The sequence below is a fragment of the Oreochromis niloticus genome, linkage group LG4, assembly GCF_001858045.2.
Source record: "Oreochromis niloticus isolate F11D_XX linkage group LG4, O_niloticus_UMD_NMBU, whole genome shotgun sequence".
NCBI lineage: Eukaryota > Metazoa > Chordata > Actinopteri > Cichliformes > Cichlidae > Oreochromis > Oreochromis niloticus.
The window spans coordinates 33,341,029-33,358,493 of NC_031969.2; the positions used below are offsets into that span (position 1 = coordinate 33,341,029).

Sequence of the window (17,465 nt, forward strand, 5' to 3'; positions counted from 1 at the left end):
GGATCATCTCTACTGCCACAGCTGACAGAGAGATGGTGGCTGACTTCAGAAGGAAGAGGACGACCTGCGACAGGGCGTGGATCTGTTGGAGGAGCAGGAGCACCTGGGCGTCCATGTGACACAGCAAGAAGTGGAACTTTATTTTACACTCAGTTTCTTTAATATTTAATGCTGTGGTGGACCACTGGAGGGCTCCACTCACACCCAGTTCTCAGGAAGTGTTGTTGCTGTGTTTTGGAGGGAAAAGTATTCAGTTGTGTGGTGATGAGTAATAAACGAGGAGTGTTAATCGAGAGCTCTCATGTCGTCTGTGTTTACCTCCACATTGGTGACCCCTGACTCGAACATGCTGCAGTCCGATGGTGGCACCGACTCCACTCTGGATGCATCAGCAGCCGCCAGCTCTCTGCCTCCGGCTGCAGCTGCGTTTGCTGTGGCGCTCGAGCTCCCGAGAGCCCACCCCCGTGCTTCGCTCCCTCTGTGCTGTCTCTCCGTCCCCCAAGAGACTCGTTTTCTCTTCCTGGCCAAGTGCACCATTGTCTGCCCGACACCTTTGTTCCGAGGTCGTTGGACTCTTCACAGTTTGTTTTCGTCAGGCATGACGCTCATAGGCCTCCGCTGCGTCCACTGTATGACGGCCCCTTTAGGGTTATTCAACCGGGCCAGAAGCATTTCCTTTTGGACTTTGGGGGTCGGCAGGAGGCTGTTTCTATTGACAGACTTAAACCGGCACATGTGCTTCTGGATGATCAGGTGGTGCCGGCTCAGGCCCCCGCCGTGGCCGCCCGCCTTCCACTGGACTGGACAACCCTGCTTCTTCCTCTGGGAGTGCCCCTCACCTGGCAGGGCCCGAGCTATCTTCAGCTTTTCCTGACCGCACATGCCAGCCTGGTCCTGGGGCTCGTTTCCCCTCAGCCAGCTCTCCACCTCCCCGGTTCAGCCGTTCTGGACGTTTGATTAAAGCGAGGGTTCTGGACTAGGGGATGACCCTACTGGGTGTTCGGGGGGGCATGTGTGGTGGACCACTGGAGGGCTCCACTCACACCCAGTTCTCAGGAAGTGTTGTTGCTGTGTTTTAGAGGGGAAAGTATTCAGTTGTGTGGTGATGAGTAATAAACGAGGAGTGTTAATCGAGAGCTCTCGTGTCATCTGTGTTTACCTCCACAATGCTGTCATTTTCTACCTGTCATTTACTTATTAAAAATTGAATTGTGATGAATGGTTTTATGTTCACAGCTGTCACAGATCATTAATCTGGAGATGAAGCAGCTTAAACAGGTGAGCGGCACAGAGACAGATAACTCACCTCCGCATCCTCCCGCTGCTGTCGTTCAAACCGGTGCGTTACCATGGAGACAGAGGGAAGCCTGTTCGGGACAAAACAGTCAGCCTCTACAGGCCGTTTGTAGCCCGGAGACGTTCACTGTTTTATTCAGGCACTGTCGTTTCAATCGAAAGATTTGATTTTCTTCTACTGCCATGTATTTGTTTCTTTATACAATTTTTTTTTAAAGTTAAATGTGACCAAATATTCCAATAATATTTCATATGTAAAATTATAAGCGGCTACTGATGATTTTTAAAAACTCAACTAAACCAATGTTCCTTTGCCAGGGGACTGCAGCGCCTCACTTTTCAAGTGCAAGTAGGAAATTCACATATTTGAACCACTTTGAGTCATTTTCAAACAAAAACAATCGTTTCCATGAAATTTGACCCTTCGAGCTTAAATTAGAGCCTTTTTTCTACAATAACACAGCCTTTGTGTTTAGTTGCAGGTGTCAGTGTACAGGCAATAGTTGGTGTAATTGTAGCAACTTTGCATTTCGCTGCACATGTTGAAATTTCTGTGTCAAGCTAAACGTGTTGCCTTAGTACATTTTTTAGTTGCTTCTGATCTGATTGGAGACGCTGCTACTTTTGCAGAACTTCTCATGTTCCTGTAGTGAACATGCATTGGACATGTAGTTGCAGATGTTGCTGTTGTGTTACAGGTCTGTGAAGCCGCCGGGACTAGATGAAAGTGTTGCTGTAATTGCAGTTGCAGTAGTATTTGGTTAGTTGCGGGTGTTGCTGCAGTTTTAATAGTTGGTTTGGTTGTACCTGCAAAATTTCCTGCATTCAGTGGCAGGTGCTGTCTAAGTTGCATCAACTGGTTTCATTGCTGCAGATTTTGCCACATTCAGTTGCAGTGACAGTGGTTTCGGTGTTGCTGTTGTTTCAGTGAATACTTTGGTTGCAGAATTTCCCATATTTAGTTGCAGGTGTTGCTATACCACATCTTGACTTACATGCCAGTTTTTGAGCTCAGTTGTAGATGATTTGGAGTTCAGACCAGCTGCATTGGTCTGTATTTTGCTTATTTGCAGTAGATGCAAATATTAGTGATGGGTCTAGCAACACTGATGCACCAGTGCATGGATCAAGCTCACAAAGCGAAACTTCTATCAGTGCGTGTGTTGCTTTAAGAAAAAGTCACGTGATTGATACAGCTGCTGCCAAACTGTATTTAAAAGTATCCTCATCTGTCAACGGAATGAGTCGCCACCAAAAAAAACTAAATTACTCTCACAAAGATTTAAAAAAATACACATCTCTCCATAACAAAATGGAGCCTGAAAGAAGAAGAAATGTTTCTGCTGTGTGGGATCATTTCGATCTTTTAACAGCAAATACGGTAACTGTTTGTCTGCCTTTGTTTCAGTGTAATCTATCAGAATAGGAAAAACAGCAATGTGACTTGCAGTGCAAATTATTTATTTCATTTTATGCAGGTTAAATGTCGCATCTGTTCTGCAGAGCTTTCTTACACAAACAAAAGCTCCTCCTCAATGTTTAGGCATTACAGAGCCAAACATGAAAATGAGAAGACAAACACACCGAGAATGAACACAGGTAGGCTTTTATAGACATTGAACAGCTTTATCATAATTTTTTTAATTAATATGTGTTCTATTATTTTGAAATCAAGTATCTAGGAAGATTGTTCTGGACCAGGCAGTCCTGAATTTTATTATAAAGGACTGCCAACCCCTATTGTGGAGAGTGAGGGGTTCAGGGAGCTGGTTCAGGCCCATACGTTTTGCCAACCAGAAAGGTTTGTATAGACGATGTTTCATCAGGTAGCTGATGTTAAGTGCTGCATACTGATTTAATTTTGTTTCATCTTCAGACCATCAAGGAATTGATAGCAAACAAACATGCGGAGGAACTCGGACCAGTGAAGTACAGCAAGCTGTGGCAGTGAGTATAACAGCTGACATGTGCACCTCTTTGAACATGGAGGCTTACTTGGCTCTTACCTGTCACTACATTAATGAGAATATGCAGTTGTGTACATCTGTGTTGGGTGTGAAACACTTTCCACAAAGTCACACTGCAGACAATTTGGCCCAATTTAAAACGGGCATGATGGATGACTGGGCCATCACAAATAAGGTAAGGTGTCTTGTGACCAATGCAGCACCAAACATGATTGCAGCAACAAGAACTCTCCAAATGTGACATTCAGTTTGCATTGCACACAAACTCAATTTATTAGTCAAGAAATCATGTGATCAAATCCCTGAACTTTCATCCATAAGAGACAAATGTAGACAAATCATATCATTCTTCAGATCCAGCACTACAGCCAACGAAAAGCTTGCTCAAGTGCAGCATCAGGTGGGATGGCCCGTCTTGAAACTTGTCAACGAGGTACCAACATGTTGGAACAGCACATATCAGATGCTGTCACGGCTACATGATGAGAAAGAACCAGTTTGGGTATCTGTTGCTTCTCTTCCAACATATTTAACTCCACTTACAGCTGATGAGTGTAACATCGTAAGGGAAGCACTTCCTGTGCTGGCCCCTTTCCATCAGGCCACAGTGGAGTTGTCTGAGGAGAGGACAGTTTCAGGATCAAAGGTGATGATGATGATGAAAATGCTATATTGTGCACTTGAGCAGAACTCTTTACATCTACACAGACAAGCAGCCACCCATCTCCATGACCAACTGAGCCGTCGTGTCACAGACACTGCTTCTAATCTGGAGTCATTAAGTGTGTTGACCCTATCAACACTTTTAGACCCCAGATTTAAAACACTCGGATTCCGTAGTTCCTCCAAGTGTAGTGAGGCAGTCAATCGCCTGAAAATGGAGTGTGCTGCAGTAATTGCGGCACAACATCTGAGCCACAGCCACACCCTTCATCAGAGCAGTTACCTGTTGAGGCAAGTTCAGTATTATCAGCTTATTCGTACATTTATTTTGATGCTAATGTCTACTAATTTGGAGTAGACGACAAAAACTAAAACGGCCATGCATGTTTTATTATTTCAGAAAACCTGTAGCAGCGGCTCGATGAAGAAGTTGGCAGACAAACCAACAATGCAACAGCGGACTCCATCATTGAGGTCGAGCGCTACTTGGCGGAGAGAAACATTCCAAGATCAGAGGATCCTTTAACGTACTGAGGGAAGAGGAAAACATCTTATCCGAACCTTTCCCACCTGGCATTACAGTTTGTGTACCCCAGCTTCATCCGTGCCCTGTGAGTGTGTGTTTTCCAAAGCTGGGGAAATGGTGTCAAAAAAATGCAACAGACTGAATGCAAAAACATTGGATAAAGTTATTTTTCTGAATAGAAATTTATAATAAACTGAGTCAATTACATTTAAATGGGTAATATTACATTCACAATACTTTCATTTTAATTTTCCCCTTAGTGTCATTCACAATATATTTTAAAGATGTCTACAATATTTGAAATGTAAAAGATATAAAATGATTCCATGGAAAGTACAATACCTACAGAGTATACAAGGATGACTAGGTGATTGAATCAGTGTCTGTTGTGGGTCTCAAGTAAGTTGCCTGCAATGATATTTAAGGTCCAGCAGGTGTCAGTATGGAGCAAAACAGCAACACTGTGTCGACACAGTATCGATATATGTGCTGAAACGCTTCACGAGGCCTCATCTACCCATCACTAGGAAATATGCTTGTTTTTATTAAATACTTTGACACGAGTCTACTTTAAACAGCTGTGGAGTTACAGAAATAAAGTACCGAAGTAGCATCAGTATTTTACACATTAAACATGTCCACAGATTTGTGTTCTCCACCTCAGAGCTCAAATCTGCTGCAAACTGAAGTAAAAGCACCCACACAGGACAGCCTTATCAACTGCAGAAATTTTATTGAACCAAATGTGGAACTTGCAAAACAGACTCTCCATCACAGTAGCACAGTGCGACCTGGCCATGGCTTTGTGTTCGTTTTAAACCATTATTTCAGCATCACTACATCTGAACTTGTTTATAAATTATTGCATTGCAGGAAATTAATAGATTCAAGTGTCCATAAACCACAGGTTCAGTACCAAATTTGCTGTGGGACCGAACCAGAAAGCTGGTCGAGGACCAGAGCAGGAAACCCTCGCTAATGAATCCCAAAAGGAATGAAACCAGCTTTGACTCAATTTCCCACCCTGGTGTAACTCTGCCACCTGATCACAGTGAACAGACTCCACCTTCCTTACAGGCCTCGCTTCGGTCAAAGTGTGATACTTGGATTGGCAAAGAGACGAAAACACACCCAACAAGAAGCCCAAATCTGCTGGATGGTGGTGAAGATGGTCACTTAAATGCTCTCTGCTCAGATGGATGTAAACAATGGCAACTCATGAGGCGGGATGAGAGAAGGTAAAGATCTGGAGCTGGCCAACTACAGAAACCCCTTTCTGCTTTTAACAGACAACCTCAGCACCTCCTCTGACCTGCAAATACTGGGACCCTCCTGCACACCCAGCCCCCACCCCGTTCCCCATGACACCACTCGACTCCAAAATATGGAGACTCATCGTTTTATTGAAACACCTTAAGAGTACAAAACAAAAACGTTACATGAGACTGTGCCTCCGTACTGTGGCACGAGACCTAAAAAGAAAAATTTTAAAAGGAAATAAACAAAAGGGACGAGGAGGTGGAAGTGTGTGGGAGGGTCATCACCACTCATCCCTGATGTTGTGTGGAGCTGCAGTGGTGTGTCTTTGTGAGAGCGAGCCTGCCCCCTGGTGTTGTAGGGGGGCGGTGGTGTTACAGAGTCCCATGTTTGTTTCAGAGGTAATTCACGTGTTAGCTAACAGGAGCTGGTGGGATTGCAAAGAGGGGAGGGGGGAGGAAGAGCAACAGCAGCACATAGGAGGGGGTAGAGATGGAGGGTGGGGAGTTTAATGGCCTTTGAGGAGAGAGGGGATGGGTCGAGAGCAGCTCCTAGAAGCCGTGGACTTTGAGCTGCTCTTCCTTGGCCAAGTCGATCTACAGAGGACAAACAAAGGGATCCAATTACACTCGGCAACTTTGAGAACAAACATCAGGGGCAACATCTGGATGAACACCTACCTCAATGAGGAACTGGCAGATATTCTTGCGCTGGTCTCCCTGAAGCTGGATCACTTCACCATACTCTGGGTGCTCAATCACTGTCCCATTGCAGGCAAATTTCTGTGGAGATAAAATCATGTCAATCAGCAAAAACGCTGCAGCAGCAAGAACCAGAACCCTCTCCAAACTCAGAGCAAAGCAGCGCTGTGGCTGTACCTTCTTAAAGGCCTTGACTAGCTTCTTCTTGTCATAGTCAGCGGAGATGCCCTGGACAGTGGTGAGGGTCTTCCTGCCGTTCCGCTGTTGGATTCTTATGTGGATGTAGTCCTCTGTCCCGGCTGGGAGGCGGTCATCACCCTTAGTTGCATCAGCAAAGGGGTCTGGAAAGAGCAGAACACAATGGAAATATAAACACAGATAAGGCTGGCAGCTCACCCGGATTGTCTGACAACAATGTCTCACTGATTTACATACAGATTGGCTGTCCTACTGCCAAATCCTGCCCGTGTTTACCACTCGGGGGTCATATTTCAAATGAAGAGCTGCGCAGATGCAGCAGGTCGGGCTAGCAATCTTTTAGCCATTGCCAAATAACAGCAGAGTCATGGCAGGGTGACTTTAGCGGCACCACCGAGCCCGCGGTATATCACACCCGAGGCATTTATCCTTTATTTGAACGCCATCAGTAAATAAACTCAAGAAAAAAGCGGCAAAGGTTTCTAAGAAAACAAATATGTAGCTCGAAGCGGCTTTTGGGCCTAATGGCGGCCGTTTTGACGTTAGCAAGGCCGCTAAACGGCTAAACAGCGTTTTTCCACAAAGTTACCACATCCGGGCAGACACTTCCAATTTATTTTCTCCAGTTTCACGCTTTATTTTGATTGAATTAGTTACGTAAAAAGCAGGTAAATGAAACTACGCCACAGGAAATAAGCCTCGGCCTCAAGCTGAAGCTGGACGTTAGCCCCGTTAGCTCTCGCCCTTCCCCCACCCTCCGCCACTGCTCTCTTCGATTAAAAACCACTCACCAAAAGTTTGGAGGTTCTGGATAGCGGACATACGATAAGATTTGCTTTCCTTTCGGATAATAACTTGGTCAGCTAGCGGTCCGTCGGCTGCTTTAGACTCTTTTGTTCGTGTCTTCTGGGGTTCTTGGGGACGACACAGGGCTCAGCCTCGGCAGCTTTCACAAAATGGAGATCGCGTAAGGTTGGCACTGCTGGAAAACAACCCTTTATAGCTCCGCCCCGAAACCGGCGTAAGCACGTCTTTGACGTTAGAACGGCACGTCGCAGGGAGCCACGCCCAGAACTCTTTCTCAACTTTACCGGAAAGGTGACGTCATGTCGTTAGAATTGAGTCAAATTGGCAACTGGAAAATTACAAATAAACATATAATTATATTAAAAAATGTATATACACAGACACACACAAATATATATATATAATTCAAAAGTGGACATTGGTTGTAAACAGATGTTTTGCTTTGGCAGCAACTTAAACAACTGAGTTAAATTAACTCACTTAACTTTAAAACATGAAGCAGTTGTGTTGAATACACCCAAGATGCTTATATAAATCCAAGAGATGGCCAGTCTCTCTTTTTCAGTTTAGCTTAATAAATAAAATGATTTTTTACGGTTTTGAGTTTTGAAAACTTTAATGGGTCTCTCATATATGTTGTGACTTGGTCGATTTCATTTAATCAGAAACGTTTTGTATCTTATTGTCATGGTTAAAAAATAGAATTACATTTCTTAGATTATTTCACGTTTTAGTTTCTTTATTATTCATTCATTAAAATTCTGATTATAATTTGTTCATTTAAAAATAAATAAATAAAGGATAACATAAGGTGCACTTAAGAGTTGGGAAATCTACTCGACACAGGGGTGGGAAGTGAACTTAAACAAAACCTACATCAGCTCGGTCTCATTTGGTTGGTTGTAACGTTCATATATGTTGTTTCTTTCACTCTGTCCATTGTTGTCTTTTTCTGTATGACTGGATAAATCCAACTACTGTATCTCCGTCCTCAGAGTGTCCCAGCGCATTTCTATCTCCTACTGTGCTCTGGTCCTGTTTGATCCTGACTTCTATCAAATGCATGTTTTAAATTCCTCCTGCGTTCTGTATGTTGCACTTGGGCCCTCAACAGACATTTCACATGACAGTCTTCTTAATGAGTGGAACTTCCAGTGAAATGAAGGTAAATAATAAACTAAATAAACAATTAAACCATAATCATACATGTGTTTGTATTCCACAGACTCTCTGCTCACCGTTCAGACACTGATCAGGTTAAAGTGCTGATGAAATCTTGTGACTTCTTATCTACATGAGTCACATGATCAGTTCTATCAGTTCTGAGACACGCCCCCATTGAAACAAAACACCTTTAAGACCTTATAAAAAAAAACTGCTTCACAATCAAACTTACTGAGTACATTCTTTTTACTGACGATGAATTAGTCAGCAAGTGATTGTGCTGAATTGTTTCACTGAATCAGAATCAGAAGACTTTATTAATCCCCAAGGAAATTACGTAAATTGGTGGCATTTAAATTGTAAACTTTTTTTGACTACATGTCTTCACTTTGCAGGGTTGATAGACCTTGTTACGTACGTCACAGGCTGTTTACTGTGCCGTGAATGACCCGATCAAGTCATTCTTAATGTGTAAATTATGTTTATTGAGAAGAAAGCAGCACTCTGAATGTTCTCTGTTGGAGGTTTATTGGATTGGATTCTCAGGTATTCAAGTTTGTGAATTTGTAAATGTAATACTTTGACCCTCCGTCTATACCTTTTCTCTTGTTTTACTTAAACTACACTGAAATTCAAATTTTATTTTTCACAAAAAGGAGAAGATATCTAAAAGTCAGTAACCCGCCTCCATGGCTGCCATCTTTAAATGCTTAAGAGCTCCGAGTCTTTTCTAGTCATCGTTCATGAACTTTCAGGCATCTTTGCTGATCCCTCCACTCTCCCACAGACTGTTTAATGTCTTCCTACAGAATTCCTAAAACAGTTTCATCCTGTGTTTCCTGCTGAAGCTCAGTGGATGGACCAGCTTCAGATTCCTGTCGTGGAGACTGTTTTTCTTCATCTTCCCTTTTTCTATACGATGTTTGTTGTGCCAAGAAACCCAGAAGCAGAACAGTTCACCCCTTCACGCTGAAGCATCTTGGTGAGCGAAGTCAAACAGCTGATTGGTTAAGTTTAGATCACTGTGGAGTCACGTGTTAGCAACTTCAGCCACTTTTTCCAACATTATCCCATAAAATACAAAAACAGCACAACACACACAATATATAACACGTACGAACAAAACAAAAAGTTTAATCAATACAAACATAAAACTTCACATGTCATCGTTATCATAGTAACAAGGAGGTAAATGTGTAAGTTCCATAATACAAGTCGGCAGCGTAACCTTTTTGAGCACTTTTAAATTCAACAGGAGTCAAATAATAATAATATATGAATTATAAATCTGTAATTTAGGCTTTATGCCCCAGTGATAGTAAAAATGCAATGTCTTTGATTTGCATACGAAGCTAAAATAACTGCCAGAGACATCACCGGGACTTTGCAGTAGAAGGGCCGGTTTTGCCATTTTAATAAACACAAAGACCACATCAGGAGGCGTGACACCACAAACCAAAGCAGTTGAAGGCTGCAGGTCAGAGGTGCACTGAGTGTGAGATCTCAGTGTATGTTGACACCTTTGACGTTTCTGCATCCCAAACACGTCTAAGCATTAGAGGTGGTGATCATGAAGAGGCTGTGCACTCGTGATGTGACTCGCTCGTTGCTGTGCACACAACCTCTGACCTCTCTGCAGAGGCCTCCGCCTGACCCGTCCCTGCAGACATTTGGGGTTTCTCAGCCAGCTTTCTTCCTTTACCGCTCATATTACCGATCGTGGCTCAAGAGTTTGGAGTCCGCCTTGTAATCGGAAGGTTGCCGGTTCGAGCCCCGGCTCGGACAGTCTCGGTCGTTGTGCCCTTGGGCAAGACACTTCACCAACCGCCTACTGGTGTTGGCCAGAAGGGCCGATGGCACGATATGGCAGCCTCGCTTCTGTCAGTCTGCCCCAGGGCAGCTGTGGCTACAACTGTAGCTTGCCTCCACCAGTGTGTGAATGTATGGGTGGATGACTGGGTATGTAAAGCGCTTTGGGGTCCTTAGGCGGGGCTAGTTAAAGCGCTATACAAACACAGGCCATTTACCATTTATTTCCTACATTCCTGCTCTCACCCGCACCTTCTAACATGCCATCCCCCCGCTTTGTAAATGGTACATTTACTGGTACTTACAGAGCACATTTCTACTCAGTTTGAGTCCTCAAACTACCACACGTCTCAATCACACACAGTCCTACAGTGCTTTGATCTAACACTCACTCATCTGACACATCAGAGCAGGTGAACTGGAGGAGGTGAGGATTGGCCTACTGTGCCACTCATTCATTTTTCCTCTTCTGCATATTCTCCTTTGCCCTGACCAACAGTAGTTTCTACCAGCATCCTGCTGACCAATCGCACCGCAGGTGGTCATTTACCCGGCCCGGACTGATCCCATTTTAACAATTTATGATGATGTAAATGAATCCATCAATAATAGAGCTGTGTTAGTGCATTATTCATGTTGAAAAGAAAAAAAACATTTTAGGCTTACCTATTCCTTTATTAGTAACCCATCTATTTAAGAGATTTAGTTTTGTGATGTTCCAGCTGCTACAACTCTGGAATTTCCCAACTGTTGGGATACCAAACAGATGCTGGGACATAATACCACACTTACAATAGTTACTTAAAATGTCTTGCAGGTTTTATCCAAGTCTTCGTCTTTGCTGTGCAGAAATTCGCATCCATAACTTTGACTTGTTTGGATTCCTTTGGAAACTAAAATGACAGTGAGGATTATTCCTGTGTGAAAAACACCACACGTACAGCCGAATGATGAGAGGACAGCTTTATACACAAAACATCAAATCTTTATTGAAAGTCACATTTGTGTACAAGAGAAAAACCGTGTCTTTGTACAGAAGCTGAGACTGAAGCAGTCGTTAGCGCCGCGGTCACAGGACCAATCAGGAGAACACGGACACGTCGGCGCAACACGCCACCTTAACAGCTAACCAGCAAAACTCAACTGCTACACAACTGCGCCTAGTGCACAAAGAAACACACGAGCAGGGTTAGCATTAAAAAAGGAACAAAGGAGTCAGTGTGCGTCTGTCCTGAAAAGGTTGGAATAACAAACACTGAGCTGCACTAATGTAAAGTTTGTGTTTTTTTAAAATGCGGAAATTCAATTAAAAAGCTAAATAAACACACTGAAAATTAAAAAGCTACAGTTCTACAGGGTAAAAGTGTTTCATGTCACTTTATCAGACAAGAAAAGCAGGTGGAGGTGCGACAGAAAACAAATGGATGCTTAAAGTATAATTCTGGCTTGGTTCAGGCTGATTTCCGTCTCTTTTTCAGAGATTTGGGAATTTAAGGAGCAGCGCTGGACGGCCTGAGCTTCCCTGCAGCTTCTGAAGAAGCTCCCGATCCGTTCTTTCCTTTCGAACATTTAAAATGACTTGTGTGTGACTCGTATTTTCATTAAAGCCGTCTAATCAATATAAATGTTGATTTTGTTGATAAGTAAGGTAAGGTTTATTTATTAAGCGCTTTTCGCAGACAGGCAGTCAAAGCGCTGTACACAAAGGTTAAAATAAAGAAAACATTAAGTAATTTTAAAAAAAAGGAGTTTGTGTGTCACTCAGGAGCTGCTGCAGCTTCCAGGAAACGCAGTAATGGACTTCACTGTTTTCTTTCTGCTGATTTAAATCACTCCATTTCTTTAAGGTGAGCTCATCTGAGGTGTCACCTGCTGCGTATGACAGCAGGCCACACCCCCACACAGACTAAGTCCACATACAGCTGTGAACACAGCCATCTCTGGAATTGAAGTGAAACTGCCGAACCAAACACGCTGTGCTTGTCGTGGAAATGGGCGCCGTCTTTCCACACTACACCAGGCTCCGTTCACAAAAACTGGAATTTTAACTCACAGGACACCAGGACACTTTAACCTGTTTAGTTTTGTGAGTCTTTGGTGTTTTAACAGTGAATTCAGATGCTAATTTAAAGAGCGATCACTGGACTGTGGTGGCTCTGACAGCAGCTCTGGGTTTGAATCTGGGCCTGCAGGGAGCTCAGTGTTTCTCTGCTCAGGTATAAACACTTTTACGTACCACCACCCCCAAGAAGATCTACAGATAAATTATCCTTTAAGCATTATTTTGTGGGCCTGTATCACAAAGGGAGATTACAGCTAATTTCAAGCTTAAATAAGGTCTTCTGTTATCATAAAGGACAGTTTGGACACAAAGGACAGACCTTTGTGTCCAAACTCAACTAAAAACATCAGATGTGTTATTATAGAAGGTTTAGTAATATTAGAAACTGAGGTTCACACATGTGACTGTATTGCAGTTATGACACCAGATGTGGCTTTGTGATACAGGCCAGAGAGGAGATGATAATATGAAAGCAGTGGAACATTTTATCTTATGAGCTTTCATTTTTAAATCCAGGTCTGAACCCACCATTTAAACTGTAATCGGGACATGAAAAGGAAACAAAATCACAATAAATCAGCAAAAAACAGGAAATGAACCAAAGCACGGAAGACAAAATAACCTTTCACAGCTGGACTCTGGTGCTTGCGTGGGAGCCGGTCTGGGAGGTCACACGTCTTTAACCGAAACTGTGAATCAAACAAACGTCAGGAATAAAAGTTAAAGAAAGTATCAGCTGACACAGAAAGAAGCATTTTATAGGAGGCTGATCAGAAACTTGCAAATTTACACGTAAAATCGAGATCACTGGAGCAGAGATCGTGATCGCCTTCTGTTAATCGAACTCTCATTTTACTCTCTGGCTGTGATCACACAAAAATATTTGGCAACTTATTTTAGGATTAGTTACTTTATGCTTATCTGAGAACACAACACCACACATGTGGAGGAAGCCCTTGCTCTTATTTTGAAAGTTCAGCAGCTGCTGGTGGACCAGCTCGCTGTCGTTGTTGCTCAGCTGCATGAGCTCTGAATATTCTGGACTGGTTTGGACCACAGCAGCTGGTTTTACTCCTTCTTGCAGGCAGCTGGAACCAGCTGGCTCTGGTGCTTCCCATCTCATTTTACTTCCCTGCAGGACTTCCTGCTCAGGTCACTATCTCGAGCTCTGCAAACTTCAATGGCACCGCCTCAGACCACAGCTGCTGTTACCTAATTCTTCTTCTGCTCAACCAAAACCTGCAGCAGCTGGAAAATCATCGAGCTCTCTGAGGCTGCAGAGGACGATGAGGACTACCAGCAACAGGAGAGGATGGACGGATTAACGAGCGTCCATGGGAGCCGATTATTGCTCTGTTATGCATGGTCATGAAGTTCAGGTCACAAGTGTGGCGCAGTTCATTGTGCAAGCACAAGCATGCACCGACTGCACAGCTGAAGTGTTTGAAGTATCTGCGCAGGAGTAAAACATGAATACTACTGCAGAAGGCGCGGGCATGCGCTCCGTCAAGTACAAACATCTGACTCTCCAGCGAGCCCCTGAATGTGTGGATGAGCACACGAACTTTCAAAATAAGAGCAAGAGTCACCAGATACACCTGGAGAGGCCAGCTCATGTAAAGTCACCCTTCTCTTTCTAATGTGCACAAATTCAAATGAGGTGGAGCTAAGAGGAAGTGATGCAACCCTTCGAGCACCACAAACCGCCGCTCCTTTGTGCGCAGTCAGAACAGCAGACACACATACCTCAACACCACCAAACCAACACTGACTGCCTTCACCCTGTCGCTGCAGCTCGCCACACACCTTGTACCTGCTCATTCTGCCTCAGCTCAAACTCCTCTTTAGCAAACAGGACACCGCAGCTTGGGGAGGAGAGAATTCCACATTTTGTTTTTTTAAATACAAAACTTCTATTAACTGACAAGTTTAGAAACTTTTGTTAGACTGGGAAAAAAAATCCCCTGCTGATCATCTGAGGGAAAAATGTGTGTATCTAATAAAATGGCCACCAACGTTTAAACTCACCTCTATGAGGTTTCATTTCCATTTTCTGCTGCTGACTTTGGCTGGCTTTTAGATCTCGACCTGGACCCTCTCTTGGAGGAAGGGGTGCGGCTTCTGGACCTGGACCTGGATCTGGACCTGGACCGGGACCTAGACCTGGAAGGAGAGCGTGCCTTGGTCTTCTTGGTCCTGGGAGAGCGGGACTTGGACCTGGAGTAGGACCGGGACCTGGATCTGCTGTAGCGGGACCGGCTTCGAGAAGGCGTGCGGCTCCTGCTGCGGGATCTGCTCCGTCTCCTGCGTCTCGGGCTGGGGGAACAGCTGGATACATTCAGTGGGTTGAGTTACAGTCAAAGAAAAAACAGCTGGATCTGAATTGAGGAGAACATGAGCTGCAGGGCTGGAGCTAAAGTGAGCAGAGCAGACAGTCAGGATCCATCTGGTTCTCCTGGTTAGCTCTGAGCCTCCAATCAGCTGGTCTGAAGAAAACTTCCGGCCTTTATTTTAATCAAATAACTCATAAATCTCTGGATAATTAAATGCAATCATTGATAAATGGTGGAGTCTTAATTACAGTGTTGTGGCGAAAGTAAATGATCCACATTCAGTCACGCTCGCTCTGCACACCAGAGATCCGGCCTCTCCTTACCTTCTGCTCCGCCGTCCGCTGTACCTCCGGCTCGGTCCTCCTCCTCGCCGTCCTCCGCCGTAATGGGAGTCGGGGGGTCTGCCGTACCGGGCCATCTGGACCCGCAGCTCCCGCCCGTCCAGCAGCGCGCCGTCCATGGCGTCCATGGCGTCCTCGGCGTCCCGTTTGTCGTGGAACCGAACAAACGCGAAGCCCCGGCTTTCCTTGGTGTAGCGGTCTCGCGGGATGTAGACGTCCCCTACCCGGCCGTACTTCTCAAACACCCGGCGGAGGGCTTCGGGAGAGGTCCGGTACGTTAGATTGTCCACTTTGAGGGAAGTCATGCCGTCGACGTCCGGCGGAGGCCTGCCGTAACTCATGCTGCCTGGCGCGAGAGGCCCGGGAAGCTCTCAGAACAGTCCGGAAAGTAACACAGATTGCGCCTGCGCGGCTCAAAACGCTCCGCAGAGACAGAAAGGAGCGAATTAAGCAGAACCTCGCGGATCTGGCTCAGTTTACTGCCGCCAAAAGCACAGAGCACGCCACAAACGTCTCCGAATCGCGCCGAGCCAGCAGCAACTAGAGCTTCTTCTTCCACGCGGAAAACAAACGCAGTGAAATGCGCTCCCGAGCGCCCCCGTGCGGTGAGTGGAGTCTTTACACTAAACACGCCAACGAGGACACGAAAACACGAAACAAAACTTTTGTCAAAGCTGGGAAGGCACCTAAAGAAAGCTCCAGCCGATCCAGGAGAGAAGGACAACCGCTGCCCAGGCGAAAACCTGTAGTGATCCCATATGTGTCAGGAGTATCGGAACAGTTGAGACGCATTTTTTCTAAACACCTGGTCTCTGTGGCTTTTAAACCCCAAAACACGCTGCGCCAAAAACTGGTCCACCCCAAGGATCGGGTCCCCCGACACAAACAGAGTAACATAGTGTACGCTGTTAAGTGCAGGAGGATTGGCAGGATTTATACATCGGGGAAACCAAACAACCTCTAGCGAAGCGGATGGCACAACACAGAAGAGCAACCTCATCAGGCCAGGACTCTGCCGTTTATTTACACCTACAGGCCAGTGGACACTCTTTCAACGATGAGGATGTACACATCCTGGACAGGGAGGAACGCTGGTTTGAGCGCGGAGTCAAGGAGGCCATTTATGTGAAAAGGGAAAGACCATCTCTGAATCGAGGAGGGGGCCTAAGGGTACATCTGTCACCATCTTACAATGCTGTGATTGCAGCCATTCCCCAACTCTCTGTGAATGGTACTCATGGCCATTGATCAGTGTTCTTTGATCAGTGGGTTTTGATCAGTGTTCGTTGATCAATGGTCATGGGAATTTGCATAATTATGATTAAGGAACTGACCTCACAGCCCATTGTTCCTTCAGTGGGCTGGTTTCAGTCATTATGCAAATGTACTGTTTATAAGGTTTGGGGAAACCTGCAGTCAGCTGAGACTGAAGAAGTCACTTGGATGAGTGATGAAACGTTTCTCCCACAAAACGCTACGTCCAGATGAACAGATTCAACTTTTGGAGACGAAACAAGATGTTTTATTGGGTCATTCTACAATGTTATGTTCTCTCTGATAACTTAACAACCCTTTTAGTGGAAAATGACTTACTTTATTGACCATGTTGTGGAAGAACACAGGCAGATCAATGCGCACATACACACCACACTTGGGGTTCTTCTGTTTAGAACATTACCACTAAACAATGTATCTAAATACATAACATACAATTACAAGACAGTTACCGTCCCACTCATGACTCTGAAAATGACGCGTGCAACAAACATAAATTTTTTATGTAATGAATTATGTTGTTGAAAATTTGATTCCAAACTGTTGTCTAAAACACAAAATAACTCCTGAGAACCTCCAGAATGGCTTTTTCTCTTATCCCAGCTTCCTGATAAGCAAAGTGCATAAAAAAAACAAACAAAATAAGTTAAAGTTCACCTTTAATTTTGTTGATATCTCTCTTATAACTGTTAAACCATTTATCAACATCTTTTAAATAACAGTAATCACAGGCTGTAAGTATCCCACAACATAAATGCAGCCCTGTTACTGAAGCCTGTAAAGAAGAAACAAAATAGTGAGACGACAAACAGGAAGTGACACAAGTCCTGTGCTGACACCAGAGGTAACCCAGAGACAGTCCTCTTTGATATATATATTAGTTACAACATTTATGTTGTAACTAATACTTTTGTATGTATTTTGTATGTACTTTGGTAATAGTTTGAGCTAATATAAAAAATTGTGTATTGGAGAAAAAAACAAACAAACAAACCCTGAAATTAATGAATACAAAAGCCAGTGTGACTATTGAGAAGTTGGGCTAGGTGCATTTCGAAAGTGTCTG

At 44.3% G+C, this 17,465-nt stretch overlaps 2 protein-coding genes and 2 long non-coding RNA genes across 10 annotated transcripts; 1 reads left to right on the plus strand and 3 right to left on the minus strand.

The window, feature by feature from the left end:
- The first annotated feature begins 2,967 nt into the window (after positions 1-2,967).
- Positions 2,968-3,689, plus strand: LOC109201865 (uncharacterized). Its single transcript, XR_002061787.2, has 3 exons — positions 2,968-3,097; positions 3,173-3,243; positions 3,618-3,689. It is a non-coding gene; the product is annotated as an uncharacterized LOC109201865 (long non-coding RNA).
- Positions 3,302-4,393, minus strand: LOC112846635 (uncharacterized). The gene is made up of 2 exons (XR_003219728.1): positions 4,332-4,393; positions 3,302-4,209 (listed from the first exon to the last, which is right to left on the minus strand). It is a non-coding gene; the product is annotated as an uncharacterized LOC112846635 (long non-coding RNA).
- Positions 4,394-5,168: 775 nt separating this feature from the next.
- On the minus strand, positions 5,169-7,594 carry eif1 (eukaryotic translation initiation factor 1). The gene is made up of 4 exons (XM_003442569.5): positions 7,400-7,594; positions 6,588-6,751; positions 6,390-6,491; positions 5,169-6,305 (listed from the first exon to the last, which is right to left on the minus strand). The coding sequence occupies exons 1-4, from the start codon at positions 7,428-7,430 to the stop codon at positions 6,261-6,263; spliced, it is 342 nt and encodes a 113-aa protein (XP_003442617.1). The 5' UTR covers positions 7,431-7,594; the 3' UTR covers positions 5,169-6,260.
- Positions 7,595-11,351: 3,757 nt separating this feature from the next.
- On the minus strand, positions 11,352-15,828 carry srsf2b (serine and arginine rich splicing factor 2b). 7 transcript variants are annotated; one of them, XR_269202.4, is made up of 5 exons: positions 15,107-15,828; positions 14,479-14,778; positions 14,257-14,315; positions 13,073-13,139; positions 11,352-11,548 (listed from the first exon to the last, which is right to left on the minus strand). XR_269202.4 is itself a non-coding variant. In XM_005469102.4 (3 exons), exons 1-2 carry the CDS (start codon positions 15,463-15,465, stop codon positions 14,481-14,483), a joined length of 645 nt encoding a protein of 214 aa, XP_005469159.1. In that variant the 5' UTR covers positions 15,466-15,827; the 3' UTR covers positions 11,356-13,139; positions 14,479-14,480. The 7 variants fall into 7 exon arrangements, 2 of the variants coding, with proteins under 2 accessions (XP_005469159.1, XP_003442507.1); XR_003219731.1 differs by having other exon boundaries at positions 14,197-14,315; XR_269203.4 differs by lacking the exon at positions 14,257-14,315 and having other exon boundaries at positions 15,107-15,821.
- Positions 15,829-17,465: the final 1,637 nt, after the last annotated feature.

Coding starts and splice junctions, on each gene's coding strand:
- eif1 (XM_003442569.5), bottom strand. CDS start 7,430: ATGTCCGCTATCCAGAACCTCCAAACTTTTG. Junction 6,752..7,399: donor CCAGAACCTCCAAACTTTTG/GTGAGTGGTTTT, acceptor TGCTCTTTCCAG/ACCCCTTTGCTGATGCAACT. Junction 6,492..6,587: donor TAGTCAAGGCCTTTAAGAAG/GTACAGCCACAG, acceptor TTATCTCCACAG/AAATTTGCCTGCAATGGGAC.
- srsf2b (XM_003442459.5), bottom strand. CDS start 15,465: ATGAGTTACGGCAGGCCTCCGCCGGACGTCGACGGCATGACTTCCCTC. Junction 14,779..15,106: donor AGCGGACGGCGGAGCAGAAG/GTAAGGAGAGGC, acceptor GAATGTATCCAG/CTGTTCCCCCAGCCCGAGAC.